General features: G+C 31.9%; 1 protein-coding gene across 3 annotated transcripts in view; it reads left to right on the forward strand.

The window, feature by feature from the left end:
- Positions 1–26,401, forward strand: part of LOC126888063 (atrial natriuretic peptide-converting enzyme) — a 331,414-nt gene that overhangs the window by 290,012 nt on the left and 15,001 nt on the right. For all 3 annotated transcript variants that reach the window (XM_050656080.1, XM_050656081.1, XM_050656082.1), the window contains one exon: positions 22,960–23,275. In XM_050656080.1, coding sequence (XP_050512037.1) covers positions 22,960–23,275 — 316 coding nt within the window. The remainder of the gene's footprint in view (positions 1–22,959; positions 23,276–26,401) is intronic.

Genomic DNA, 26,401 nt, shown 5'->3' on the forward strand with positions numbered 1-26,401 from the left:
TTTATAATTTATTCTTTTTTGAAGACTACTTCCCGCATTTTTCTAAGCATTATTTCCGCTACATTAATTTATTATTATTCTAATTTTTTTCTATTTAGCTGCCCAACATTTGGTGTTGGTGCCGTTTTATTCTCATCTTATTTCTATATAAAGGAAGTTAAAAAATTTATTAAAGTGTGTAAAAGTTTTTTTTTTCCTTAGCCAAGCGCTTTCGACAAAATTGTCATCATCGGAACTAATGATCAATGTAGGTATATAAAGCTGACCGATCAGTCAACTATTCCTTTTCAGCCGTGGTGGTTGGGTGGAAAAATCCACGCCATGAACAAAGTTTTAATTTGTTTGTAACGTTTGAGTGGCTGTTTTACATGTTTTTTTGATGTTTTTTTTTTGTTGCGGAGTTGCACAAGAGACAATAACTTAAGCATTTTACATATTGTAATACAATAATTAGAATTCTAATGTTCAACATGATGGTCGCGCATTCAACTCTATAAGTATGATTACAATTTTGTCGAAAGAGCTTAGCTAAGAAAATAAAATACTTTTACACACTTTAATACACATTTTTTTTACTTCCTTTATTCTATCAAGCGTGTACAAAATTTATCGTTCTTTCAACTAATATTTCTATATGATTTAAAGGTAAATTCTGGCTATTGGTCCAACTAACTTCGAATCTTTTTTCACAATATCTTGTCCCCACTGTTCTAGTTTATGTTCTAATTTCTTTTCAGCATTTCGTACTAACACTATTGTAATAATATGAGAATAAATGAAACATCATTTTAGAACGCGTATTACTTTAAATGGCCAACTTATAAACAATATTTGATACGCAGACGATACCGTATTGCTAGCAGATAGTGCAGTCTTCAAAGAATGTTGGATCAAATATTGTAAGAAGACAAAAATAATAATCATTAATAAGAACACTAACATAAACGCCTAAATTGCAATAAACGATACACCGGTAGATAGAGTGAAGGAAACATGCTAATTGAAAATAAGCCACAATTTTACTTAAAAAATAATTTTATTAACTTTTCGACGTCCAAATCGGATGCCGTTGTCAAAATACAAAAAATATTAATGAATTAAACAAAAATGTTGTTGCTTAGTAAAACATTCTTCTAATAATTTATTTAATCTGACTCATTTATATCGGCAATTCAGACATATATTATACATTTTAAAGTAGAAGACTTTAAAATGATATTGCCAATATTTGCGTTGCGTAACTGGGACGACTTTACTGAAAGATAGTTCATTCGATTACATGAAGTCAACCCCAACTCAAGAATATCCGTCACAAAAAAAATCATAGCATGTGGTCTGTCTTTAAAAAGACAACCACATGCAACGGTGACAGTAAAATTCTCGCGTTAGAGATTCCATAGTAAATCACGAGGAAAAACCAGGAAAAAAACATCGTGATACTATCTCGGCATCGTAAGTATTAGGTCTTACTTTAGTTTACTCTCAAAGCTAATACCAAATTCTGACCTTAATATGTATATACAGGGTGCGCCAAACCTCTGGTCTTCTTTGATTACGGCTAAACTATGAGATATACAAAAACATGTTTATAACAAAACTAATGTGTATCAAAGAGGTCTATAATCTAAAATTATTTTCAATTGAACGACGTCAGACGGTGAACGACGGTATGAACCAAAGTTGTATTTTTTTAAATGGAACACCCTGTATATTAAATCATTTTTGAATATATTATTTAAAAATATGAAAAATTTGTATAAGGTCTTATAGGCCTAAAGTTAATAATTTTCAAAATATTTACATCTTTATTGAGAAAAATTGTAATACATATTTATAGGGTTGTGGATTATGTTTCCAAGGAAATAAAAATTTAGGTGATAGGTCAAAGTTTTTAAAATACAGTGTTATTTTTAAATAATTTAATATTTTTTACTTTTAGCCATAAAATATACAGTGTGATCACTATTTGCAAATACAAAATTTTCTCATTTTTTTTAATGGGACACCCTGTATATTAGTTTTGCGTTTGGTAGTAAATATTACAACCTTTCTTTTGGTATAAGGTTGTATGTACCTAGCATGTTTCGTTTTGTAGATATTTTAAAAAAACTATAGATTTTACGTTTTTTAAAAATTTTTTTATTTAAAAATTTTTTTGCAAAAAAAATAATTATAATCTGGTTTTAGAAACATACACTAAAATATAAAATATGAAAATAAAAACGTAATTAAAGATTAAAATAAATCGTATGCTAGTACAATTCAATTGAATTTAATAACTTTAAATTATTTTACAAAAAATATTTTACCTTATTAATGAATACATAAATTAGTTACTAAATTAAATAAACAACCAAATTTTAAATCAATCGTAGTAATTCTTCTACCGCAGCAACTTTCCTGTACCAAATTAATTGTTAGTTATATTGTATTTACGAGTAAGATCAGTTAATAACTTTTTAATTTACCTACATCTTGAGAACGTATAAAGTATGCTTTGAAACAAATGAACGTTATGGAAGTATATTAAGAAGTAAATAGTATCTATGTACCTACTCGTGTCACAAAAGCTGGTAATAATTTCTAATGGTTTCGCCCAAAACAAGAGTCATATCCAAAAATTTTTCGGTTAAAAAATTAAAATTTAAAATATAAAAAATTGTTACAAAAATTTCAACTACAAAAGTATTACCAGTTTTTGTGACACCAGTAAATACTATTTATATTAATAAATAATTTGGATGATACATTTAACATTCATTTGTTTCAAAGCATACTTTATAATAATTTTTATATTCTCAAGATGTATGTAAGTAAATTTAAAAGGTAAATTAAAAGTTTAACTAAATACAATTTAACTAACAATTAATTTGGTACAGGAAAGTTGCTGTAGTAGAAAAATTACTACGGTTGATTTAAAATTTGGTTGTTTATTTAATTTAGTAACTAATTTATGCAGTCATTAATATGGTAAAATATTTTTTGTAAAATAATTTAAAGTTATTAAATTCAATTTAGTTGTACTAGCATACGACTTATTTTAATCTTTAATTACGTTTTTATTTTCATATTTTATATTTTAGTGTATGTCTCTAAAACCAGATTATAATTATTTTTTTTGTAAAAAAAATTTTAAATAAAAAATCCGCAAACACGTAAAATCTATAGTTTTTTTAAAATATCTACAAAACGAAACATGCTAGGTACATACAACCTTATACCAAAAGAAAGGTTGTAATATTTACTACAAAACGCAAAACTAATATACAGGGTGTCCCATTTAAAAAAAATGAGAAAATTTTGTATTTGCAAATAGTGATCACACTGTATATTTTATGGCTAAAAGTAAAAAATATTAAATTATTTAAAAATAACATTATATTTTAAAAACTTTGACCTATCACGTAAATTTTTATTTCCTTGGAAACATAATCCACAACCCTATAAATATTACCATTTTTCTCAATAAAAATGTAAATATTTCGAAAATTATTAACTTTAGGCCTATAAGACCTTATACAAATTTTTCATATTTTTAAATAATATATTCAAAAATGATTTAATATACAGGGTGTTCCATTTAAAAAAATACAACTTTGGTTCATACCGTCGTTCTGACTCACCCTGTATAATTGAAAATAATTTTTAATTATAGACCTCTTTGATACACATTAGTTTTGTTATAAACATTTTTTTGTATATCTCATAGTTTAGTCGTAATCAAAGAAGACCAGAGGTTTGGCGCACCCTGTATATGTACAGGGTGAGTCACCACTAACGGGACGGAAGATTACAGCGAAATGGTAAAAGATTTGAAATTTTTTAAATTAGTAGTTTGTAATTTGATAAAATCTACATTTTAAAATTATTTTGAAATATACAGGGTGTCCCAATAAATGGCGGCGTATGAAAGTTATATTTTTTCTTATGGAACACCCTATATTTTATTGCATTTTTAATTGTCCTCAAAAAATAAGGTATAGTTTCATAAGGCTTCCCTATACCTATGTACGGAGTGTTCTGAGTTATGTTGACTTTTCTTAAAATGTAAAGTTTTAAAAGAAGGCTTATTCTCAAGTTATTTAAGAAATTATAAAACAATTACTTTTATATTTAAGTATTTGGATATTGGTTGAATGTATTTCATGATTAATTATTACACATTTATTTACAGGGTGTTCAAAATTTACAGTTTCATTATTAGATTATTCAATGTGTCATATGATTCTTATTTTAAATAGAACACCATGTATATTAATAAATAAATATACTAAACAATTTTACCTCTTTCGAATGGTGTATGGATGTCCTATACCTAGGTCTCATAGTTTTTGCGTAATTTACAATTATTTAAATTCTTAATCTGTAAATCGATTTTAAAACAAAAGATGTAGTTAATTAATTGCATTGTATGACATTGCCACCTTATGACAGTATGGTCTGGTTTTTATTTTATAATTAATGTATTCCGTGATTGATTTTTACACATTTATTTACAGGGTGTTCAAAATTTACAGTTTCATTATTGGATTATTTAAGTGTCATGATGCTTATTTAAAATAAAACACCATGTATATTAATAAATTATTGTACTAAGCACAGCTTCCTCTTTCGAATGGTATAGGGATGTTTTATAACTAGGAGTCATAGCTTTTGCGTAATTTACAATTTTCTTAAACGGTAAATTGATTTTAAAAATAATATTTATAGTCACTCTCAATTTTTGAACAGTACGAAATAAATGTTTGTTTACTGTATCATAATGAAATGAAAATTATGTCTATTTACTAGACCATTATTATGAAAAGTAGGTATATTGGTCTGTATACAATACATTAAAAAAATCAGGATCTTCTATAAAGTCTAAAGTCCATAAACGATAAGTTAAATATTTATCATATTCCTGTTTGGTCTAATACTGGTGTAGTTGAGTTTTATACGGATAATAATGGTTTCTCTTAAGTATTCTAACAGTCGTTTGACTGATTTACAATTCATCCGAAATTTTTTCTTTATTAGTATTTCGGTTTTCCGTAACAGAAAGCAGGACATCAAGCTCCTTGACGTCATCACAAATAACTGGTTTATTTTTATTTAATTTTCCGTATGCAACATTACCAGTAGCACGGAATCCATTGAAATCTCTCAAAAACGTCCTTTTTTGGGTGTCTTCTATCAGGATACTTTTGAGCGTAAACTTAAGAAGGTAAGATACAATTTTGCAAACACTCCCCAATGCAAAGTAAGTACCATGTCTACTTTTTCGTAGATTATTCATTTTTAGGAACAATAAAATTTGAATTTCATACACGGATGTTTATATTTTTGATAATTACAATGAGATACATCTTTTGTTTTAAACTCGATTTACAGATTAAGAATTTAAATAATTGTAAATTACGCAAAAACTATTAGACCCAGGTATAGGACATCCATATACCATTCGAAAGAAGTGACTCCGTTTAGTATGATGGTGTATTAATATACATAGTGTTCCATTTAAAATAAGCATCATATGATACATTGAATAATCCAATAATGAAACTGTAAATTTTGAACACCCTGTAAATAATTGTGTAATAATTAATTACGGAATACATTCAACCAATATCCAACTATTTAGATGTAAAAGTATTTTTTTCATATTTTCTTAAATAACTTGAGAATAAGCCTTCTTTTAAAACTTGACATTTTAAGAAAAGTCACCATAACTCAGAACACTGTACATAGGTATAGGGAAGCCTTATGAAACTATACCTTATTTTTTGAGGACAATTAAAAAATGCAATAAAATATAGGGTGTTCCATAAGAAAAAATATAACTTTGATACGCCGTCATTTATTGGGACACCCTGTACATTTCAAAATAATTTTAAAATGTAGATTTTATCAACTTACACACTACTAATTTAATTTTTTTTCAAATCTTTTACCATTTCCCTGTAATCTTCCGTCCCGTTAGAGGTGACTCACCCTGTATATATGTTATTTTAAATTATAAGTAATATTAATAATACATAGATATATAAATATCACTTACATATAAAATATGTACTAATTCGATATGTTATTGATTTACTAATCGTGGTATTTTCTTTCTATGACTTCCTCTTTTAGTATGGGTAACCACATCCTACTGCATTCTACCGAGGAATCTGCGACACAATTGGTTTCATTTAGCATAATTAGAGCCGCTTCTTTGATTTTTCTCTTTTTATTATCTGTTTCTTTCAGGACTATACTTGAATCTCGCCACTGAACTCTATGTTCATTATCTCATACGTGTTGACATATTTGCGATCTATCATATTCTCTATTTTTAATATAACACTGATGTTCACTTATTCTAATGTTTAATGGTCTTAATGTTTCACCTAAATAAAATTATTCGCATTCACAAAGTATTATTTTATAAATACAATTCTTTGTTCTTTCTTGTTCACTGTTAGGTTTAGTTTTAGATAGAATAGATCTCAATCTGTTTGTTGTTGTTAATGTTGTTGAAATGTTGAAATTATTTCCTACTGTTTTAAGTTTCTCGGATAGTCATTTTATATATGGTATTGATATATATATATATATATATATATATATATATATATATATATATATATATATATATATATATATATACATCCCGCTATCATTATGTCATCTTTTCATGTTGCAGTCATTTGGCATCACCAAGAAATACTATCATTTTCGAATTTTAATTCGTGTATGTTTGTTGAGCGCATTTTTTAACGCCCTGTATCGTTCTGTGTTTTCTAAAATTTTAATTTTAAAAATTTAAATTATATACAAAAATTTTTACACTTCATAACCATTTTGACTTCCACCACATAAAAATGTGTATTTCCCATCATTTTGCCGCTTTTCGACGTTGCCACGAGTTAAAAATACCGATCTTTTGAGGACAGGTAGAAAAGGTCTATTGTAAACTTAGAGGATGGAATATTTTGGTAAAATATTCCATCCTCTCAGATTATAAACTACATAAAAGGTAGGTTCTTTACCTGTTCAGCTGGATTACCAAGCAAGGGTCTAAATATTTTACGAGTTGAATTGTGTTTATTTGATTTCATCTGTTAAATTAAAATTTCTCATACCGACTTAAAATATTTGTTTGAAAAATTCATTTTATATTTTCGTTTAATTTACTTACGCTTGGTTTGACATAAAATTTGGGACACGTACCTATAGCTAATATGTTAAAGAAAAAAAGTGATATTGTGCCGATATGTGCTTTTGATCTGGAGGTGAGTTTCGTCGGTTATAGGGTATGAAAACAAATACGTTCAAATAAGTCAGGAATTGGATAAACTGACTAATTCTAAGCAACTTCTATTTTATAGCGTTTTTCACTAAGTCAATACTTTTAGAGATATTTGCGAGTGAATATGTTCATTTTTCAACAAAAAAAAAAAACGTTTTTATACGGTTTTTCGCAAATAACTCAAAAAGTAGGTACTTTATTGAAAAAAAATTAGCAAATAGTAAATATAGCTTATAAAAAAGTGAAAAAATGGTATATGTGTCAGGTCTGGAGACCCAGTAGAAGCAGAGTTATTGCTAAGCTTTGTTTTAAAACCAAGAGGAGTAGGTAAACTAAATGGCAGATTCACACCCAAGAAAGTCACTAGAAATATCATCAGATAAATCTTCTTTTTTGGTTGATCATATCGGCCTTTGACGGTAATCTTGTCTAAAAATCTAAAAATAAAAGGAAGAACGCAGAAAATACAAAAATTGCTGATAAAATAAATAAACTGACCTATGAAATGCCAATAGTGTCAAAATTTGATATAAGTAAAATTGCCTGAGGTTGTACCAATTACAAACAAGGTGTACGGCGCGGGAAATTTGAATGACTCCTCTTGTTTAAAACAGACTATAGTGAAAAATAAGCTCTTATATCTCAAATTCCAAATCGAATATTTTAACGTGAAATAAAAAAAAATGAAACACTTTTCTGGGAAAACTTATTACAACTTTCTTAAAGTGTTTAAGAAAACGTTTATTTTTATTTTTTTTAAAGTTTCCAGCAGCAAGAGTAAGCAGGTTACGCTCAAAATACAGTTGTTCCTTTTTTTTTGGTTAAAAATATTCTAAAAACTCCCTCTAATTAACAGCCCAAATGGAATTAATCGTTACCACTTCACAAGTAACTTTATGTATTGTTTGTGTTTGTAAGTTTCATCAGTTCAAAGTGCTTATTTGTGGAAAAATTTGGTTTTAAAGTAAATTTTTTTAAATCTTTAATTTTGAAAAAAAGACTTTTGTCAAAATAACTTAAAAATTATTAGTGATACCAAATATCTTGAAGAGTAAAAAATGTAGGTGTTGCTTTTTTAAATATTTGGAATTTTTTGATTTTCTGGAAGACAAAAATTGGTTAAGATATGGCTGTTCAAAATTTGCATATACATACTCGTGACTAGTGATTCGTTCGAGGCCTTTCAACAAAACCCCTTTCAAAAATAAGCATTTTGAACCAATGCAACTTACAGATCATATACAGGGTTTCCCCGAAAATAGTGCGTTCCTTAAAGGTATAGATAGAAAGCACAATGTAGAGCAAAAAAGTCTTATAACATTTTATTCTAAATTCAGCCGTTTGACCAAAAAACGAAAATACATTTTGATATGCAAATTGATACTCAATTAGTAAATAAACAAGGGGTCCCATTAGATTAAATTTCACAGTCACAGGTTCTTCTACGCCATGTTGCCAGGTCATATAAATTTATGAAAATAAAAATTTACTCTTATGGAGAACAACGTAATTTTTGTTGAAACGGTTAACTTTAGGAAAAAATGTTACAACACCTTTTTGTTCTAAATTGTGGATTATATCCACACCTTAAAGGAACGCACTATTTTCGGAGACACCCTGTATAAACAATACATTTATCTAAAGTAACGTGTGAAGCGGTAACAATTAATTTTCATGACTTTCTTTTGCCAAAAAAAAAGGGAACGATTTTATTTTCAGCGTAACTTGCTTACTTTTCACGCTAGAAACTGTTTTAAAAACACCAAAAAAAATTTTTTTAAACACTTTAAAAGAGTTATGATGAGTGTTTCCCGAAAAGTGCTTTATTTTTTTGGTTATTTTACGTTGAAATATTCGATTTGGTATTTGACGAATAAGAACCTATTTTTCATTAGCTGCAACCCTGCTTCTACTGGGTCTACAGACCTTATACTGACACCTCTTTTTCATAAGCTATATTATTACTAGGAATATTTTCTTCGATAAAATATGTACATACTTACTTTTTGAGTTATTTGCGAAAATCCGTCCAAAACGTGTTTTTCTATGAAAAATAAACATATTCACTCGCACATACCTCGAAAAGTATTGACCTAAAACTTTTATAGAACAAAATTTGCTTAGAATTAGAATTAGTCAGTTTATCCACTTCCGGACTTATTTTGCACGTATGTTTTTTCACCTCCAAGAAGGGGTGAAAGTCACATCCAGGACAAGAGAACATATCGGCATAATCTCACTTTTTTCTTTGGCATTTTAGCTACGTGTGTGCCAAATTTTATGTCAATCCAAGCGGTTCTTTAAAATCTGAAGGTTTTGCGATATTTTATCGTGAGTGAATGGAATAATAATTATTACAACGGCAATTATTGCCGTTGTCACTTTTAGATAAGAAGTCATTATCACAATGATATAGTCAGGTTAACTGAATTGTATAATTATTGTTTTTATCATTAAATGTGAAAACCTAGAATTATCCATGTCTGTCCGTCAATAAACACAACTCGTCTATTAGTAGGACAGAAAGAATGACAAATAAGGTGTCAAATGAAAGCCTATAACCAAAATATGATATTACATGTGAGAAGTTTGACCTCGGACTGCCTGTTCCAGAGTTGCAACCGAAAGTACTGTTTTAAATTCGTCGAAATAGTACAAACTATTGGTCAACACGACTAAGAAAGACCAGAACAAATACATACTTCCGGTTTCATGCCTGTCTGTTCGTCCATATCTGTAGGTGAACAAAATTCATCCGTCATATCAGCTGACAAAAAGTTACACGAAGGGTTCAAATATCGACTTCCGGTTCAACTTCCGGTCACTTTTTGTGAAAAATTAGAACTTACGATGTCCAATTGCTTGTTACAATTTTTTTTATAAGTGTTCTACTCTATCTATTCTGACTTTTCATTAACTTACTTAGATCACATATAATTTAATACAGTTTTGATGTCAGGGTCTTCAAAATTTATGTGGTGAGTTCCGGTATGTGATGAATGAAAAACGACTCCATAAGCAGAAGAAAAAAGTGTTCTCAAGACCTAAGACAATACATCGACTCACAAGAGCGTTGTGACAGTAGCAAAAATTCGAGTTGGGGTTCTAATTACTTTCTCATGCGGCTTACTCTCCTGACTTGGCCCCCTCCGATTATTAAGTGTTCCCAAATCTGAAGAAATGATGGGCGAGTCACAAAGTTTCACAAAAAAGCGAATATTTCGCGAAATGAACGTCAGATCGAAAAACTAAAAAATGCGTGTTCAATATTTTTCAAAAGTCTATCGAATGATACCAAAAACGAACCCCCACGGAAAGGGGTGAGGAGTAAATTAAAAATTTTAAATACGAACCCTGCGATATTTCGCGAAATGAACATCAGAGTGCCAGTGTGTGCTTTTTTTCTGGGGATGAGTAGTACCACCCCCTTCTCGAGTGTGAAAAAATATAGGTCCAAATAAGTCCGTAAGTGGATAAACTAATTAAATTCCTTGTAACTTTTGTTTTTAGATGGTTTTTCGCAAATAAATCAAAAAGTAAGTATTTGATCGAAAAACTATTCCTAGCAAATATAAAGCTTATAAAACAGTAAAAAAAATGATGTATGTATGAAGTCTGGACACACAATAAAAAGAGAGTTGGAGCTAATCAAAAGTTGGTTCTTATTCGTCAAATTCCAAATCGACTAGTTCAACGTAAAATGTCCAAAAAATAACGCACTTTTCGGGGAAAACCCGCCACAAATTTTTTAAAGAGTTTAAAAAAAGTTTTATTTTTGTTATATAAAAAGTATCTATTCTATCACCATCAGCATCAAAAGTAGACCGGGCAGTATCGTCGCCCCCGCTAGCGAAATTATTCCGATTCGATTTTTTTGCACAAACTTACTCAAAAAGAGGTCCTTATAACATATCCAAAGGGTGCCGGGCGGTGCATTGGTCGAAAAATTGTTTAAAACATTTTTTTGAAACAAATTCACAAAAACAATTTTTTTATTTCGAACAATTTTTTTTAGATAACTTGTGTCATTCTGGGCAAAAAAGGTGTCTTGCCATTTTTGTTTAAAATTGATTGTTGTCGAGTTATATGCGATTAAAAATTTGAAAAATGCGAAAATGGCCATTTTTAAGTCTTAATAACTCGATTAAAAGTTATTATTATGAAATTAAAAAGTGAGCAGATCAAGTTTCAAACCCTTGCTTCAAGGTCCTTAAGAGATTTTTGTCATTATTTTATTACAAAGCTGTTATTTTTAATTATTAATAATTAGCGCTATAGTCCCGGATTTATCGTCGCCCCTGTTAGTGAAATTATTCCGATTCGATTTTTTTGCACAAACTTACTCAAAAAGAGGTCCTTATAACATATTCACAAGGTGCCGTGGTCGAAAAATTGTTTAAACAATTTTTTAAACAAATCCACAAAAATAATTTTTTCACTTTTAACAATTTTTTTTTAGATAATTTTGGACATTCTGAACAAAAAAGGTCTCTTGTCAATTTTCTCTAAAATTGATTGTTGTCGAGTTATACGCGATTTAAAACCTGAAAAATGCGAAAATGGCCATATAACTCGACAAAAATCAATTTTAGAGAAAAATCTCAAGATACCTTTTTTGCTCAGAATAACCCAAGTTATCTAAAAAATCGTTCGTAATGAAAAAATTATTTTTGTGAATTTGTTTAAAAAATTGTTTAAGGTGATACAGTAGCGATCAACAGGTAGCCAAAACGCGTTCCAAGATTGCGGCTGTAATTTTGAATATTTTTTCAAGATATTTGGCACACGTATCCGTAATATAATAAAGAATGGCGGTACAGAGCCCAATTTGAAAAATATATTAGGTAATATTTGAAAATTATTCTGTAATTAAATACAATATTAAAAAAACGAGCCTGTACCGCCATTAAGAAGAACAAAAAAATACACTTTCTTCAAATAAACTTTTTTATCCGATGCCTAGATTTTGTGTCATTTTGGAACTACTAAAATGTTTTATTTCATTAGTCCAAAACAAAATTTAAATTTTTTAATTCGACAAAATATTTCCACGCACAGGCTGTGGTCTGTATTAATTCGAGAACCAAGAGAGACAGCTCATTAACCGCCTTTCATTTTTTCTTAGAAAATAAACGATCTCTACACAAAGTACTTATAGGATAATACGCCGCCGTTATGAAATGATTGTAGGATGTTAAAATGACGAAGGATGTTTTACCCGGAAATCCGAATTTTATATACTTTTGTTATATTTAATACCCTAATAGCACACGACGTCCTTTGGACGTCCAAAATAGGTAAATTTTTGGTCCTAACGTCCATGGACCATAAACGGACGTCCTTTGGACGTCCGACGCTGGACGTACTTCGGGTGTACTAAATATGTACGTCCTTTGGACGTCCGGCGTTGGACGTCCTTCAGGTGGACTAAATATGTACGTCCTTTGGACGTCCGGCGTTGGACGTCCTTCGGGTGGACTAAATATGTACGTCCTTCGGACGTCCGGTGTTGGACGTCCTTCGGGTGGAATAAATATGAACGTCCTTTGGACGTCCGTACTCGGACGAAATACGGACCTTTTCCAATCGTCCATATTGGACATATTCTACCAATAAGGGGATTAAACAGCAAAATTATTTAATAAAATATTAACTTAATTATGTTAATAAAATAGTTTAAATGGAAAAGATTATAAATCATATTTAATTCAAAACTGTATATGTAGTTTAATATCTAATACATGTTATTGTTTTTATGTAAAGTGTGAAAATCTGATCGGTAAATTATTCGTTATGTCCACTCTACATCAACAATAAATTGAACAAGAAATTGACTAAGTTATTCAAGGCCAAATTTGACGAGTACAAAATGTATGATTTGTAAAAGAAAATGAAGGAATTTGATGAAATAGAACAATTGGATATGTTTTATTTTGTCAAATTTCTTTATTTTCTGTTTATTCACGGCAAAATTGGAAGTAGAATTGTGTTTTGTATAAGCCAAATTTGACCTTGAATAACTTGTCGTCAATTTCTTGTTCAATTATTGTTGATGTAAAGTGGACTTTATAATGTTTTATTATTCCCGTTACCAAGATGATAGAAGTTTGGTGGTTAATTCTAATAAGCAAAAATATAATTTTTATCAATGTATCCTTACTACAGATGAATATTGAGAGCATCTTTTTGAAGTTGAGCGTACGTGTGCACAAAATAGGTCCAGTTTTAGTCCTAATGCGGATGGACTATAAATGAACGTCCTTCGGACGTCCGACGTTGGACGTACTTACGTGTTGAATAAATATGAACGTCCTTTGGACGTCCATTGGACGTCCGTGCTCGGACGTCCGTTGGACATTGACATCGATCCGTGAGCGTCATCTGCAAAGAAGAAAATCACAAGCCAGGACAACCAATCCAAATAGTGAGTGTTTCAAACTTTTGTATTGTGTTGTCAAAAGTTTATTTAATTATTTATGTTTTTCCTTACATACTTACATATTTTTTCAAGCTTTTTGGTATATTTTTCATATTTTTTACTATATTTCGATAAAAAAATTCTTCGCAGTTTTATCCTAATCAACATCATCATCATTCTATCCAAAAAGGCAAATCGCCAAAATCGCAATTTTATCATAATATGATATGTATATTTGCATTTTACCACATTTTTTCGATGTTTTGAAACATTTTTGTATATCTTTTGTGTATCTATCTATATTTTGTATATCACCCCTCCTCGGGGTGAAACTCACCCTTCAAATTCACATACTAATTTGTAAGTACACATACTTTGTAAGTATGGAATAAAGGTTGCTTAATATTAATCAGTTTATCGAAGTCCGGACTTATTTTGAACGTTTTTCACCCCAGAGAAAGAGTGAAACTCACCCCAGGGCAATAGCACACATTGGCACAATATCACTTTTTTTCTTTGGCATGTTAGCTATGCGTATGCCAAATTTCATGTCAATCCTTTAAAATTTACAGCAAAAACCATCAAAGAATGTAGTAATACTTGTTTTCATGAAGTCGGTGATAGAGTTTGACAAATCTTTATGGTTGTTAAATATCTTTTAATTTGTGTATTCGATTTTTAAAGGTAGGTACTATATACGTCCATTTGGCACAATAAAAAATAACCTTCGACCGGTACATATTGCTTGTATCGATGCTCGGTGCATTGTTCAGTCATAAATTTTACCTGTCCCTATAGCGTCGGCCGTCGGGTCCTATTGTAAATTATTATAATAATAGTCCGTCTCGGTATTTTATTATTTCTGTCATAAGTATCTCTGTGGAAATGCAAATGCTGCTTGTAACATCCCAAAAACCAGCTCTACTATTAATTGTACTCGTATAAATAAGTGTATAATATGTACCTACCTACTTATTTATTGTATTCATTTATAGACCTGGATCCCGCGTAATAAAAAAAGTTGATTAACAGCAAGCTGAAAATTTGTTAATAGCTTCACGGTGTCTAGTCGGACAAACTTTGATGTACGGGAATACTGGAACCGGGGAAGTTTTAATTGTGGAACAGGTTAAAAACTTGGAACATCAGACTACCGAAAACGTTCCATGTATTTTGTCGGACAGAACTTCCAATTGATTTGTTACCATTTCATTAAACTCTTATGCAAAAATCAGACTGCGTACCAGTCTACTTTTATTCTCTTAATATTTTTACTTAAAAAAAGTGTACTACAATCATCTCGCTAAACTTAATATAACTGTTTTCGAGATAAACCCATTTTAAATCTGCGATATAACATAATTTTTTGCATAATATTGTAGTTAAATCCGAAAAATCAACTTAAAACCATAATAATAATTGTGCCAATTCTCATTTATGTCATTTATATTTTTGGAGATTTTTATGGTTTATAAGTTATTTTTCGAGTTTAGCGAGACGAATGTAGTATATATTTTTTAAGTAATAATATTAAGAGAATAAAAGTTTTGATTCGAAAAGTATATGTAATGTAGAGTTCCCTCAGCGATGTGATATAATATTATTACAGTATAGCTCCCCGTGCATGACAAGCTTATGGAGGTAGCCCATATAGCCTAGGCTATAATATTATTAAAAAAATCACTTAGATGGGACAATGGCTTTAGGAAATTCGAGACATCAAAAATGGCCCATTTTTAAGGTGGTGCGTTAATTTCTTGGAGAAATGTAATTATAATTTAATGTAAATAATCTAATTTCCAATAATTGTAAATTAATATAAGATGTAATATAAGTTCCTTAAAAAATATATTTTTTATTTCCCACAATACATTCTCCACAGGTATAAATATCGTCTCTAGACGTCCACCGAACGTCCTCCCAGGACGTTAGATGGATGATCGGCAGCAATACATTGGACCAAACTGGGACGTCCTATGAAGGCCCAATTGACGTCCACCGAACGTCCCTTCGGACGTTAGGTGGACCTCCATTGAGCGTTTGGCAACGTGGAATTTGGACCAAAATTGGACGTCCTGTTAAGGTCCAATTCACGTCCCCTAAGACGTCCGATTAAGATCCAATTTACTCCGATTAAGGTCCAATTTACGTCCAATTAAGGTCCCATTTACGTCCGATTAAGGTCCAATTTACGTCCTATTAAAGTCCAATTTACGTCCGATTAAGGTTCAATTTACGTCCGATTAAGGTCCAATTTACATCCGATTAGGGTCCAATTTACGTCCCCTAGGACGTCCGATTAAGGTCCAATTTACGTCCGATTAAGATCCAATATATGTCCCCTCGGACATTAGATGGACGTCCAATTGACGTTCGGTAGCGCGACATTTGGACCAAAATAGGACGTATAAAGGACGTTCCTCGGACGAAAACGGACGTCCAATGGACGTCCCTAAAGTCCGTGAAGGACGTCCATTGGACGTCCTTGTGCTATTAGGGTAGGTACCTACCTATAATTCTGGTGATTTTTTAAATCCTCTATTGTTAAGAGAATTTACACCTTTAGCCAAAGTTTTACGATTTTCTAACGGAAATTAACAAGTTATTTTAAATACGCACCAATTATCGATATTGAAAGGAGTTTTTCAAGTTATAAAAATATTTTGTCTGATCAAAGAATATGTTTCCTCGTAAAGAATTTGGAAAAACACATTGTAGTGAATTATAATCGAAGATATATTTATAGTGATATTGTTGTTTTATTTTAAATAGGTAACTATTGGTAGCAGTTTTTGTAAAAACTGTGAATAAATTGCATATATAAAAAATGATTTTATTTGAAAAATAATAAATAAGATTACTAAATAAGACAGAAAATTTGTGGTTTCCCGAAATGCGCATTTTTTGAATTTTTGTGCATATCTTGCGCATATTTCGTAATTTTTTACCGCATATATATGCGAATATTTCATCAAAATTGATCGCATATAAATCCGCTCCCTAGTCATTGTATTCTGTTGGCTGATTCCAATGATTTGAGCCGCCGTACGACACGTTGGGACCAATGGGAGTGAAGATACGTAACTAATACCTATCAAGAGGTTTACTCAAACTTCTTTTCTGTACTTATACCTACCACTCGGTATAAGTACAAAAAAGAAGTTTGTGTAAACCTTTGCACAACTGTGTAAATACTAAAGAAAAATCTAAAATATTAAAAAAAAAATAGTGGAATCCGTTAATCTGTTCTCGAAAAAATTAGCTATGAAAATGAGCATAATTTTCTATATCCCTAACTTTTGACGAGCAGTTTAGCTTAAATGGGGAAAAGCGGTAAGCTTAGACCAAACACCAGTAGGAGGCATTCAATTAATTGAGGAAAAAAATTAAATGGATAACAATATTCATTTCAGTTATAGAAAAGGCATTGCCCCGCTAGAATGGTTGAAATCACAAGTAACAATTAATAGTCCTACAAAAAAGACAGGCGCTTGAAAGTGATAAGACCATTGAACAATAAGCCTGCGAACTGCCTTTTAAACACATTCTTAAAAATAATCCATAACACAATTAAAAAAAGGTTTGTTAAGAAATTCTTTTATAGACTTCAGAAATTCAACAACTTCTCCTGATTATGTTTAAAAAACGTACGGAATGTACTAAATGAAAAAAAGAAGAAAAAGATTTATCATACTGTTATACTCTAATATATTCTTACGTTGAATATTTGATGCTTCCCTGTAGAGTATAAAACGGACAGTTGTGTTTTTCCCGTGAGCTGCCTTGTTTAGTCTTCTTTGTCGTTCTATTCGTTAAATCCTATCCTCTCAAGTCACAGCGTCAGAAAGCAGTGGGTATATGCAGTGAACGGGAGGCCTATGTCGAGCAGTGAACGTTGGGGCCCTTTCGCGTTTATCATATGTAGAGAAGTCGCTTGTCAAAAACTGGACGTATGTAATCGTATTCTATTTGTTAAATACTCTCACCTAATATGTCATACCATGTGTGTTAATCCATTTTATTTCTACAATTTTAAAGTGTTATTACATGCCGTCATTTTCATTTGTCTACACCATCTTATTCTGCCAGTTAAATCCCATCATTTCAGACGCTGTACGTCACGATTGAACCAATAGAACCGTAGATACAAGACTAAGGCCCTTTTGACATGATGCTGTAATTGATTTTCATACGTCATTGTATTATATTAGTCAAATCCAGTTATTTTAGGTGCTGTACGCCACGATTGGACCAATAGGAGCGAAGATACGTAAATAAGGCCCTTTTGACATATTGCTGTATTTGATTTTTCTGTGTCATTGTATTCTGTTCATTAAACCCTACCATTTGAGCTGCTGTACGTCACAATTGGACCAATAGGACTAGATATACATAACTAGAGCCCTTTTGACTTGTTGCTGTATTTGATTTTTCTGTGTCATTGTATTTTATTTGTCAAGTCCTATTATTTGAGATGCCGTACGTCACGATTGGTCTTATAGGACCGAAGATACGCGACTAAGGCCCTTTTGACATGAGGTTGTATTTGATGTTTCTCTCATTGTATTCTGTTTGTCAAATCCTATCATTTGAGGTGCTATACATCACGATTGGACCAACAGGACCGAAGATACATAACTAAGGCCCTTTTGACATATTGCTTGTTTGATTTTTCTGTGTCATTGTCTTCTATGATGTCTAAGGCATATCTCTGATATGCCCTATTTTTAAATTGGACTTCGTAAGTCCTAGGTTTTCACCCACAAGCTTTTATTTGACACCTCATTTGTCATTCTACCCGGTATAATGGCGGAGGAGTTATATTGGCGGTCGTACGGACCGACAGAAAGAGTACCCAGCTCAAATATCTCACCTTTAGTACCATCCTTGGATTATGATTATAAGCTTTCATTTGACACCTCATTTATTATTATAGCTGGTATAATGATAGAGGAGTTACATTCGCGGTCGGACGGACCCACCGACAGACCGCCTAGGTCAAATATCTCACCTTTAGTACCATCCTTGTATTACCAGCTTACATTTCACACCTTATTTGTCGTCCTACCTGGTATAATGACGGAGAAGTTATATTCGCGGTCGTACGGACCGACAGAAAGATTGTCTAGGCCAAATATCTCACTTTTAGTACCATCCTTGGATTATAAGCTTTCATTTGACACCTTATTTATCATTCTACTTGGTATAAAGACGCAGAAGTTATAGTCGCGGTCGTACGGACCGGCGGAAAGACAGCTTAGGTCAAATCGCTCACCTGTAGTACCATCATTGGATTATCAGCTTTCATTTGACACCTCATTTGTCATTCTACTTGGTATAAAGACGCAGAAGTTATAGTCGCGGTCGTACGGACCGGCGGAAAGACAGCCTAGGTCAAATCGCTCACCTGTAGTACTATCATTGGATTATCAGCTTTCATTTGACACCTCATTTGTCATTCTACCTGGTATAACGACGGAGGGGTTATATGCGCGGTCGTACGGACCGACGGAAAGACAGCCTGGGTCAAATATCTCACCTTTAGTACCATCCTTGGAATATAAGCTTTCATTTGACACCTCATTTGTCATTCTACCTGGTATAATGACGGAGAAGTTATATTCGCGGTCGTACGGACCGACAGAAAGATTGCCTAGGCCAAATATCTCACCTTTAGTACCATCCTTGGATTATAAGCTTTCATTTGACACCTCATTTATCATTCTACCTGGTATAATGATTGAGGAGTTATACTCGCGGTCGGACGGACCGACGGACAGACCATGTAGGTCAAATATCTCACCTTTAGTACCATCCTTGGAAAATCAGCCTTCATTTGACACCTCATTTCTCATTCTACATGGTATAATGAGGGAGGAGTTATATTCCCGGTCGTACGGACCGTCGGAAAGACAGCCTAGGTCAAATATCTCACCTTTATTACCATCCTTGGAATATAAGCTTTCATTTGACACCTCATTTGTCATTCTACCTGGTATAATGATGGAGGAGTTATATTGGCGGTCGGAGGGACCGGCGCACAGATCGCCTAAGTTAAATATCTCACCTTTAGTACCATCCTTGTATTATAAGCTTTCTTTTGACACCTCATTTGTCATTCTACCTGGTATAATGACGCAGGAGTTATATTCGCGGTCGGAGGGACCGACGGAAAGACAGCCTAGGTCAAATATCTCACCTTTAGTACCATCCTAGGATTATCAGCTTTCATTTGACACCTCATTTGTCATTCTACCTGGTATAATGACGGATAAGTTATATTCGCGGTCGGAGGGACCGAGTCACAGACCGCCTAAGTCAAATATCTCACCTTTAGTACCATCCTTGTATTATAAGCTTTCTTTTGACACCTCATTTGTCATTCTACCTGGTATAATGACGGAGGAGTTATATTTGCGGTCGGAGGGACCGACGGAAAGACAGCGTAGGTCAAATATCTCACCGTTAGTACCATCCTTGGATTATATGCTTTCATTTGACACCTCATTTGTCATTCTACCTGGTATAATGATGGAGGAGTTATATTCGCGGTCGTAAAGACCGACGGACAGACCGCCAAGGTCAAATATCTCACCTTTAGTACCATCCTTGGATTATCAGCTTTCATTTGATACCTCATTTGTCATTCTAGCTGGTATATTGACGGAGGAGTTGTGGTTACAGACAGACGGACAGACGGACGTGGATAATACAAAGTTTTCACATTTTTTCAAAATTGGGTGAAAACAATAAAACATGATGCCAGACTGATTTCTTTATGAAAATAATATATACATTCTCAAATTGTCTATTTTTCGTTGTGAATAATATTGTATTCAACAGTGATGCCAAATTTCTGATGCCAAAATGATTGATAATGAAAGTGGGATATACGTTTTCATGTATATAACGGCAGCGACAAAACGGTAAAACACTGAACTAAATGTATATAATATTTTCACTGTACGATCATTTTGGACTCAAACATTTTATGGAATAAACTTATATAACTTAGTAAGAGGTAAACAAGGAAAGCTGATATATTAAAGTAACATCAAGGAATCAAATCTCTAACTACCGAGCTGATTAGACTTCTGGTAGCAAGTACAGGAATAAAGTTATTAAGGTAGTGTAAAGTGGCATCGATATACAGATGCCACTTTGCAAGACGATGCCAAATCGATGGTAAATGCATAATGTATCGATGCCAAATTGATAGTAGGATGTATATATATATATATATATATATATATATATATATATATATATATATATATATATGAACATAGAGTTCAATGGAGAGATTCAAGTAGAGTCCTGAAAGAAACAGATAGTAAAAAGAGAAAAATCAAAGAAGCGGCTCTAATTATGCTAAATGAAACCAATTGTGTCGCAAATTCCTCGGTAGAATACAGTAGGATATAGTTACCCATACTAAAAGAGGAAGTCAATAAAAATAAAATACCACGATTAGTAAGTCAATAACATATCGAGTACATATTTTATATTTTAGTATTATTTATATATCTATGTATTCTTAATGTTATTTATAATTTAAAATAAATACATATTAAGGTCAGAATTTGGTATTAGTTTTGAGAGTAAACTAAAGTAAGACCTATTACTTACGATATCGGGATAGTATCACGAGGTTTTTTCCTGGTTTTCCCTCGTGATTTACTGTGGAATCTCTAACGCGAGAATTTTACTGCCACCGTTGCAGGGGTTGATTTCATGTAATCGAATGAACTATCTTTCAGTAAAGTCGTCCCAGGAACGCAACTCATAAATATTGGCAATATAATTTTAAAGTCTTCTACTTTAAAATGTATATGTCTGAATTGCCGATATAAATGAGTCAGATTAGATAAATTATTAGAAGAATTTTTTACTAAGCAACAACATTGTTGTTTAATTCATATTTTTTATTTTGACAACGGCATCCGATTTGGACGTCGAAACGTTAATAAAATCATTTTTTTATTAAAATTGTGGCTTATTCCCCATTAAAAATAATTAATTACAAAAATGCCACAATAAAATAGCTTCAGAACAATGCTAATTGAGCAGTTGCACTAAAGATACCTGAGATCATAGCTAGCAATAAGAATACCTGCGATCATAATATGATCGATATATGATATCAAGAGAGCCTTTTTGTAGATGAGGAAATTTATAAGTAACCAAAGACTCAGTTTGCAAATCCGATATCGGATCCTAAAATTTTATATCCAGTTTATTTTTCTTTATGGTGTCGAATACTGTTAACGTCGATTTAATGAGAAAGTTGGAAGATTTTTGAGATGGGACTTTCTAGAAGAATTTTTAAAATACAATGAATCGATCATATTACGAACGAAATAATGTTGCACAGAATGGAAAGAGACAGAAAACTTTTGACCACCATTAAAATGTGAAAGAGAGCATATTTCGGGCACTTACTTAGAAATGATAAGTACGAGTTGTTGCAGCTGATTATGAAGGGTAAAATCGAAGGAAAATGTGTCCTGGTAGACAACTATATCCTGGCTGAAAAACATTAGCGAAAAACGTCAATTTATAATAGGAGGGGGACGAATTTTCATGCAAAATTCACGCACTCAAATGTAACCCCCTACTGCCCCGCATCAATCACCAATTTTTTTTTAAATAGCAAGTGCGGTCGAGTGGCACATCATTTGAAAGATATTTTTTTTTCTCTACACGACTCTATTTTTTTTTTAATTTACCTAATAAGTTTAAAGATAATTTTGGACTTAAACAAATGGATTATAAATTAGTTAAATCCAAAATTGTCTTTAAAGTTATTCCGCAACTTAAAAAAAATTGGAGAGTCGTGTACAGTAAAGAAAATACCTTTCAAATGATGTGCAACTCGACTACATTTGCTATTTAAAAAAACTGGGGGGTAGTATAGTAGGGAGTTACATTTGAGGCCATGAATTTTGCAAGAAAATTCGTCTCCCTTCCATTACAAATTGACGTGTTTTTTTAAATTGTAAAGAATCTTGGTCTCTGAGCTTCTGGGGGGAGGGGGTCAAATTTTCGTTGGAACACACTGTATATCTTGCAGTACGGTAGGAGTAAATAATAGAGTAAATAATATTAAAATGCCACAATAAAACAGCTTCAGAATAATATTAAGAAACCTAATTATTGAGGTTTCCAAACATGCCTTTTTTACTTATTTCACTGGCGTAGGAGTACCTATGTATTCCTAAATTATATCAAATATTCTTCTACAACAGTTTTGTATATTTTTTAGCTCAACCCCTTGGGAGCAAGAGAGAAGAATTATCGGAATGATAAAATCTCCTGTAGAAGGCAGTACCATAGCTCTTATTAAATTAGACAAGCCTGTAACCTTGAATGACTTCGTGAGGCCCGTATGTCTCCCTAAGGAGAACATGGGTTTACCATCCGAACAGTTGCAGTGCAACACTTTAGGATGGACCAGGAATAGAGAACAGCTTCAGAGAGTCCAGGTCAAGCTGGCAGACAAAGAAAAATGCGAGAATATCAGTATATCAAGTGTCAACAGTATCTGTACTGAAGCGTTTTACGGAGAAAATGATTGCAATGTAAGTATTTGTGTAAGATGTATACGCTCTGAAAATTTCTGTTTTTATCACTTCAGTTGCAAGTTCTATTAATTCTTTTTCCAGAATTGATCTAATTCTTTAGACTCACTAGTACTTACCATATCGGCCGCGTATGCTAGTATTTGTGTTGAAAGCTAGTCTATAGTTTCTTTTACATGACTTGTCTTGACTATTCCTTCTAATGCTGTATTGAGGAGATTGATTGACTCTTGGTCTCTTCTCAAATCCCCATTTCCACTTCGATTGTGTTTTGATACAAAATGATTCTAATATGGTTTTTGCTCAAGGTCCTTCCATTGTCATTTATGTTATTCTCATTGCTTTTCCCGGGATGCCTTATTTTTCATTTCCTCTACCTAGCAATGTATTACCTTCTGATGCGGCAAAAGGCTTTGTTTAAATCTACGAAGAGGATTTTTAGTTCTGTATTCTGGTCATCCACAATACAGAATCCATTAATTTGTCCTAAATCCTTGTTACTAAATTTTTTGTTCATCCATTTTGAAAAAATGTGAAAACGGTGTGAAAATCCATGTGTACTGTCCCAGAAACTTTGTAAATACAACTCCTTCGTCATTACACCAGATATAATGACAAAAATGAGGTATCTAATGAAAACTTATGACCCAAGGATGGTATTAAAGATGAGAAATTTGACTTCGGACTTCCACCTTTAGAGTTGTAACCGGAAGTACTGTTTTGGAGTCGAGGAAATAGTTCAAGCGATATATTACCCGACTCGCCTTAGCAAGTCGAGAATACATAAAATAGATACTTCCGGTTTTTATATCACTTCCAGTTAAAAAGGTGTAACGGAAGTACCCCATTATAGTCGCAGAAATAGTAGGTACATGTGATATATCAATCATCGCGTATTGAAAATTCGAGCTCGAATATTTAGTTCCAGTTTTGATATAATTTCCAGTTAAATAGTTATGACCGGAAGTATGGCAAAAATGACTCAAAATTAGTGAAATTATAAAATATATCAATAGACTCAAAGTTACACGAAGAGTTCAAATATCGACTTCCAGTTCTACTTCTGGTCACGTTGGGTGAAAACCTAGGACTTACGAAGACCAATGGCTTGTTTTTCTCTTTCCAAAGGGTGAATTGTTTAGTCCATTCTTTCACGGTTTTTGCTCTAAATTTTAAAGAACCGCTTGGATTGACATGAAATTTGGCATACGTATAGCTTACATGTCAAAGAAAAAAGTGATATTGTGCCGATGTGTGCTTTTGCCCTGGGGGTGACTTTCACTCCCTCTTGAGGGTGAAAAAATATATGTCCAAAATAAGTCCGGAAATGGGTAAACTGACTAATTTTAAATAACTTTTGTTTTATAGAACTTTTTCGCCAAGTCGACACTTTTCGAGTTATTTGCGAGTGAATATGTTCATTTTTCAACAAAATAACCACATTTTTAGACGGTTTTTCGCAAATAACTCAAAAAGTAAGTATTTTGTCAAAAAAACGTACTTAGCAAAAATATACCTAGCTTATAAAAAAGTAAAAAAATGGTGTACGCCTTAGGTCTCTAGATCTCGTAGAACCAGAGTTATAGCCAATGAAAAATATATTCATATTCACCAAATTTCAAATAGAATATTTCGACGTGAAATATCCAAAAAATTAAGCACTTTTTGGGGAAAACCTATTATAACTTTTTAAAGTGTTTAAAAAATCTTTATTTCGGTTTTTACAAAAAGTTTCTAGCATTAAATTTAAGCAAGTTACGCTCAAAATAAAGTTGGTCCCTTTTGTTTTTGCAAAAAAAAAATCGGGAAGACCACCCCCTAATTAGCAACTTAAATGAAATTAATCGTTACCACTCCACAAATTATTTTACTTATGTTGTCTTTATATGATCTGTAAGTTTTATCGATTCAAAGTGCTTATTTTTGAAAAAATTTGGTTTCAAAGTAAAATTTTTAAAAATTTAAATTTTTAAAAATATGCTTTTTTTCAAAATAACTTAAAAATTGTTAGAGATACCAAAAATCTCGAAAAACAAAAAAAGTCAGATTTACTTTTCTGAATATCATGTATTTTTTGTTTTTCTGTTAGACAAAAATTGATTAAGATTTGGCGTTTCTAAATTTGCATACATTCGTGATCAGTGACTCGTTCAACCCCTTTTAACTACAGCCCTTTCAATAATAAGGACTTTGAACCGATGAAACTTACAGATCATTTAAACAATATATACACGAGTCAAGAAACTTGTGAAGTTGTAACGATTAAGTTCATTTAAGATACTAATTAGGAGGTGATTTTCTCGATTTTTTTACCAAAAACAAAAAGGACTAACTTTATTTTGAGCGTAACTTGTTTAATTTTGATGCTAGAAATTTTTCTTATAAAACAAAAATGAAGCTTTTTTTAAACACTTTAAATAAGTTGTAATGTGTTTTCCCCGAAATGTGCTTTATTTTTGGTTATTTCACGTTAAAGTATTCCATTTGGAATTTGACGAATATGAACCTATTTTTCATTAGCTATAACTCTGCTTCTACTAGGTGTAGAGACGTGATATATACACCATTTTTTTAAATTTTTTACAGGCTATATTTTTGCTACGAATGTTTTTTCGACAAAATACTTACTATTTGAGTTATTTGCGAAAAACCGTCTAAAAGCGTGGTTATTTTGTTAAAATAATGAACATATTCACTGCCAAATAACTCGAAAAGTATTGACTTAGTGAAAAAACTCTATAGAACAAAAGTTACTTAAAATTAGCCAGTTTATCCATTTCCTGACTTTGTTTGGACGAATATTTTTTCACCCCCAAGAGGGGGTGAAAACCACCCCCAGGGCAAAAGCACATATCAGCACAATATCACTTTTTTTCTTTGACTTATCAGCTATGTGTATGCCAAATTTCATGTCAATCCAAGCGGTTCTTTAAAATTTAGAGATTTTGCAATATTTTACCGTTAAAGAACGGACTAGTTGTCTGATAAGGGATGTTAGGATCCTATATCTCGTATTCAGTAATATTGTTTCCCTATAATTTGGTTTTAACTACGTTTGTCTTCAAATTTTGTTTTTCTGTATTTGATATTTTTTTCTTGTTGCAATCCATTTATTTCAAACTTGTT

The sequence above is a fragment of the Diabrotica virgifera genome, chromosome 7 (assembly GCF_917563875.1).
Source record: "Diabrotica virgifera virgifera chromosome 7, PGI_DIABVI_V3a".
Taxonomy (NCBI): domain Eukaryota; kingdom Metazoa; phylum Arthropoda; class Insecta; order Coleoptera; family Chrysomelidae; genus Diabrotica; species Diabrotica virgifera.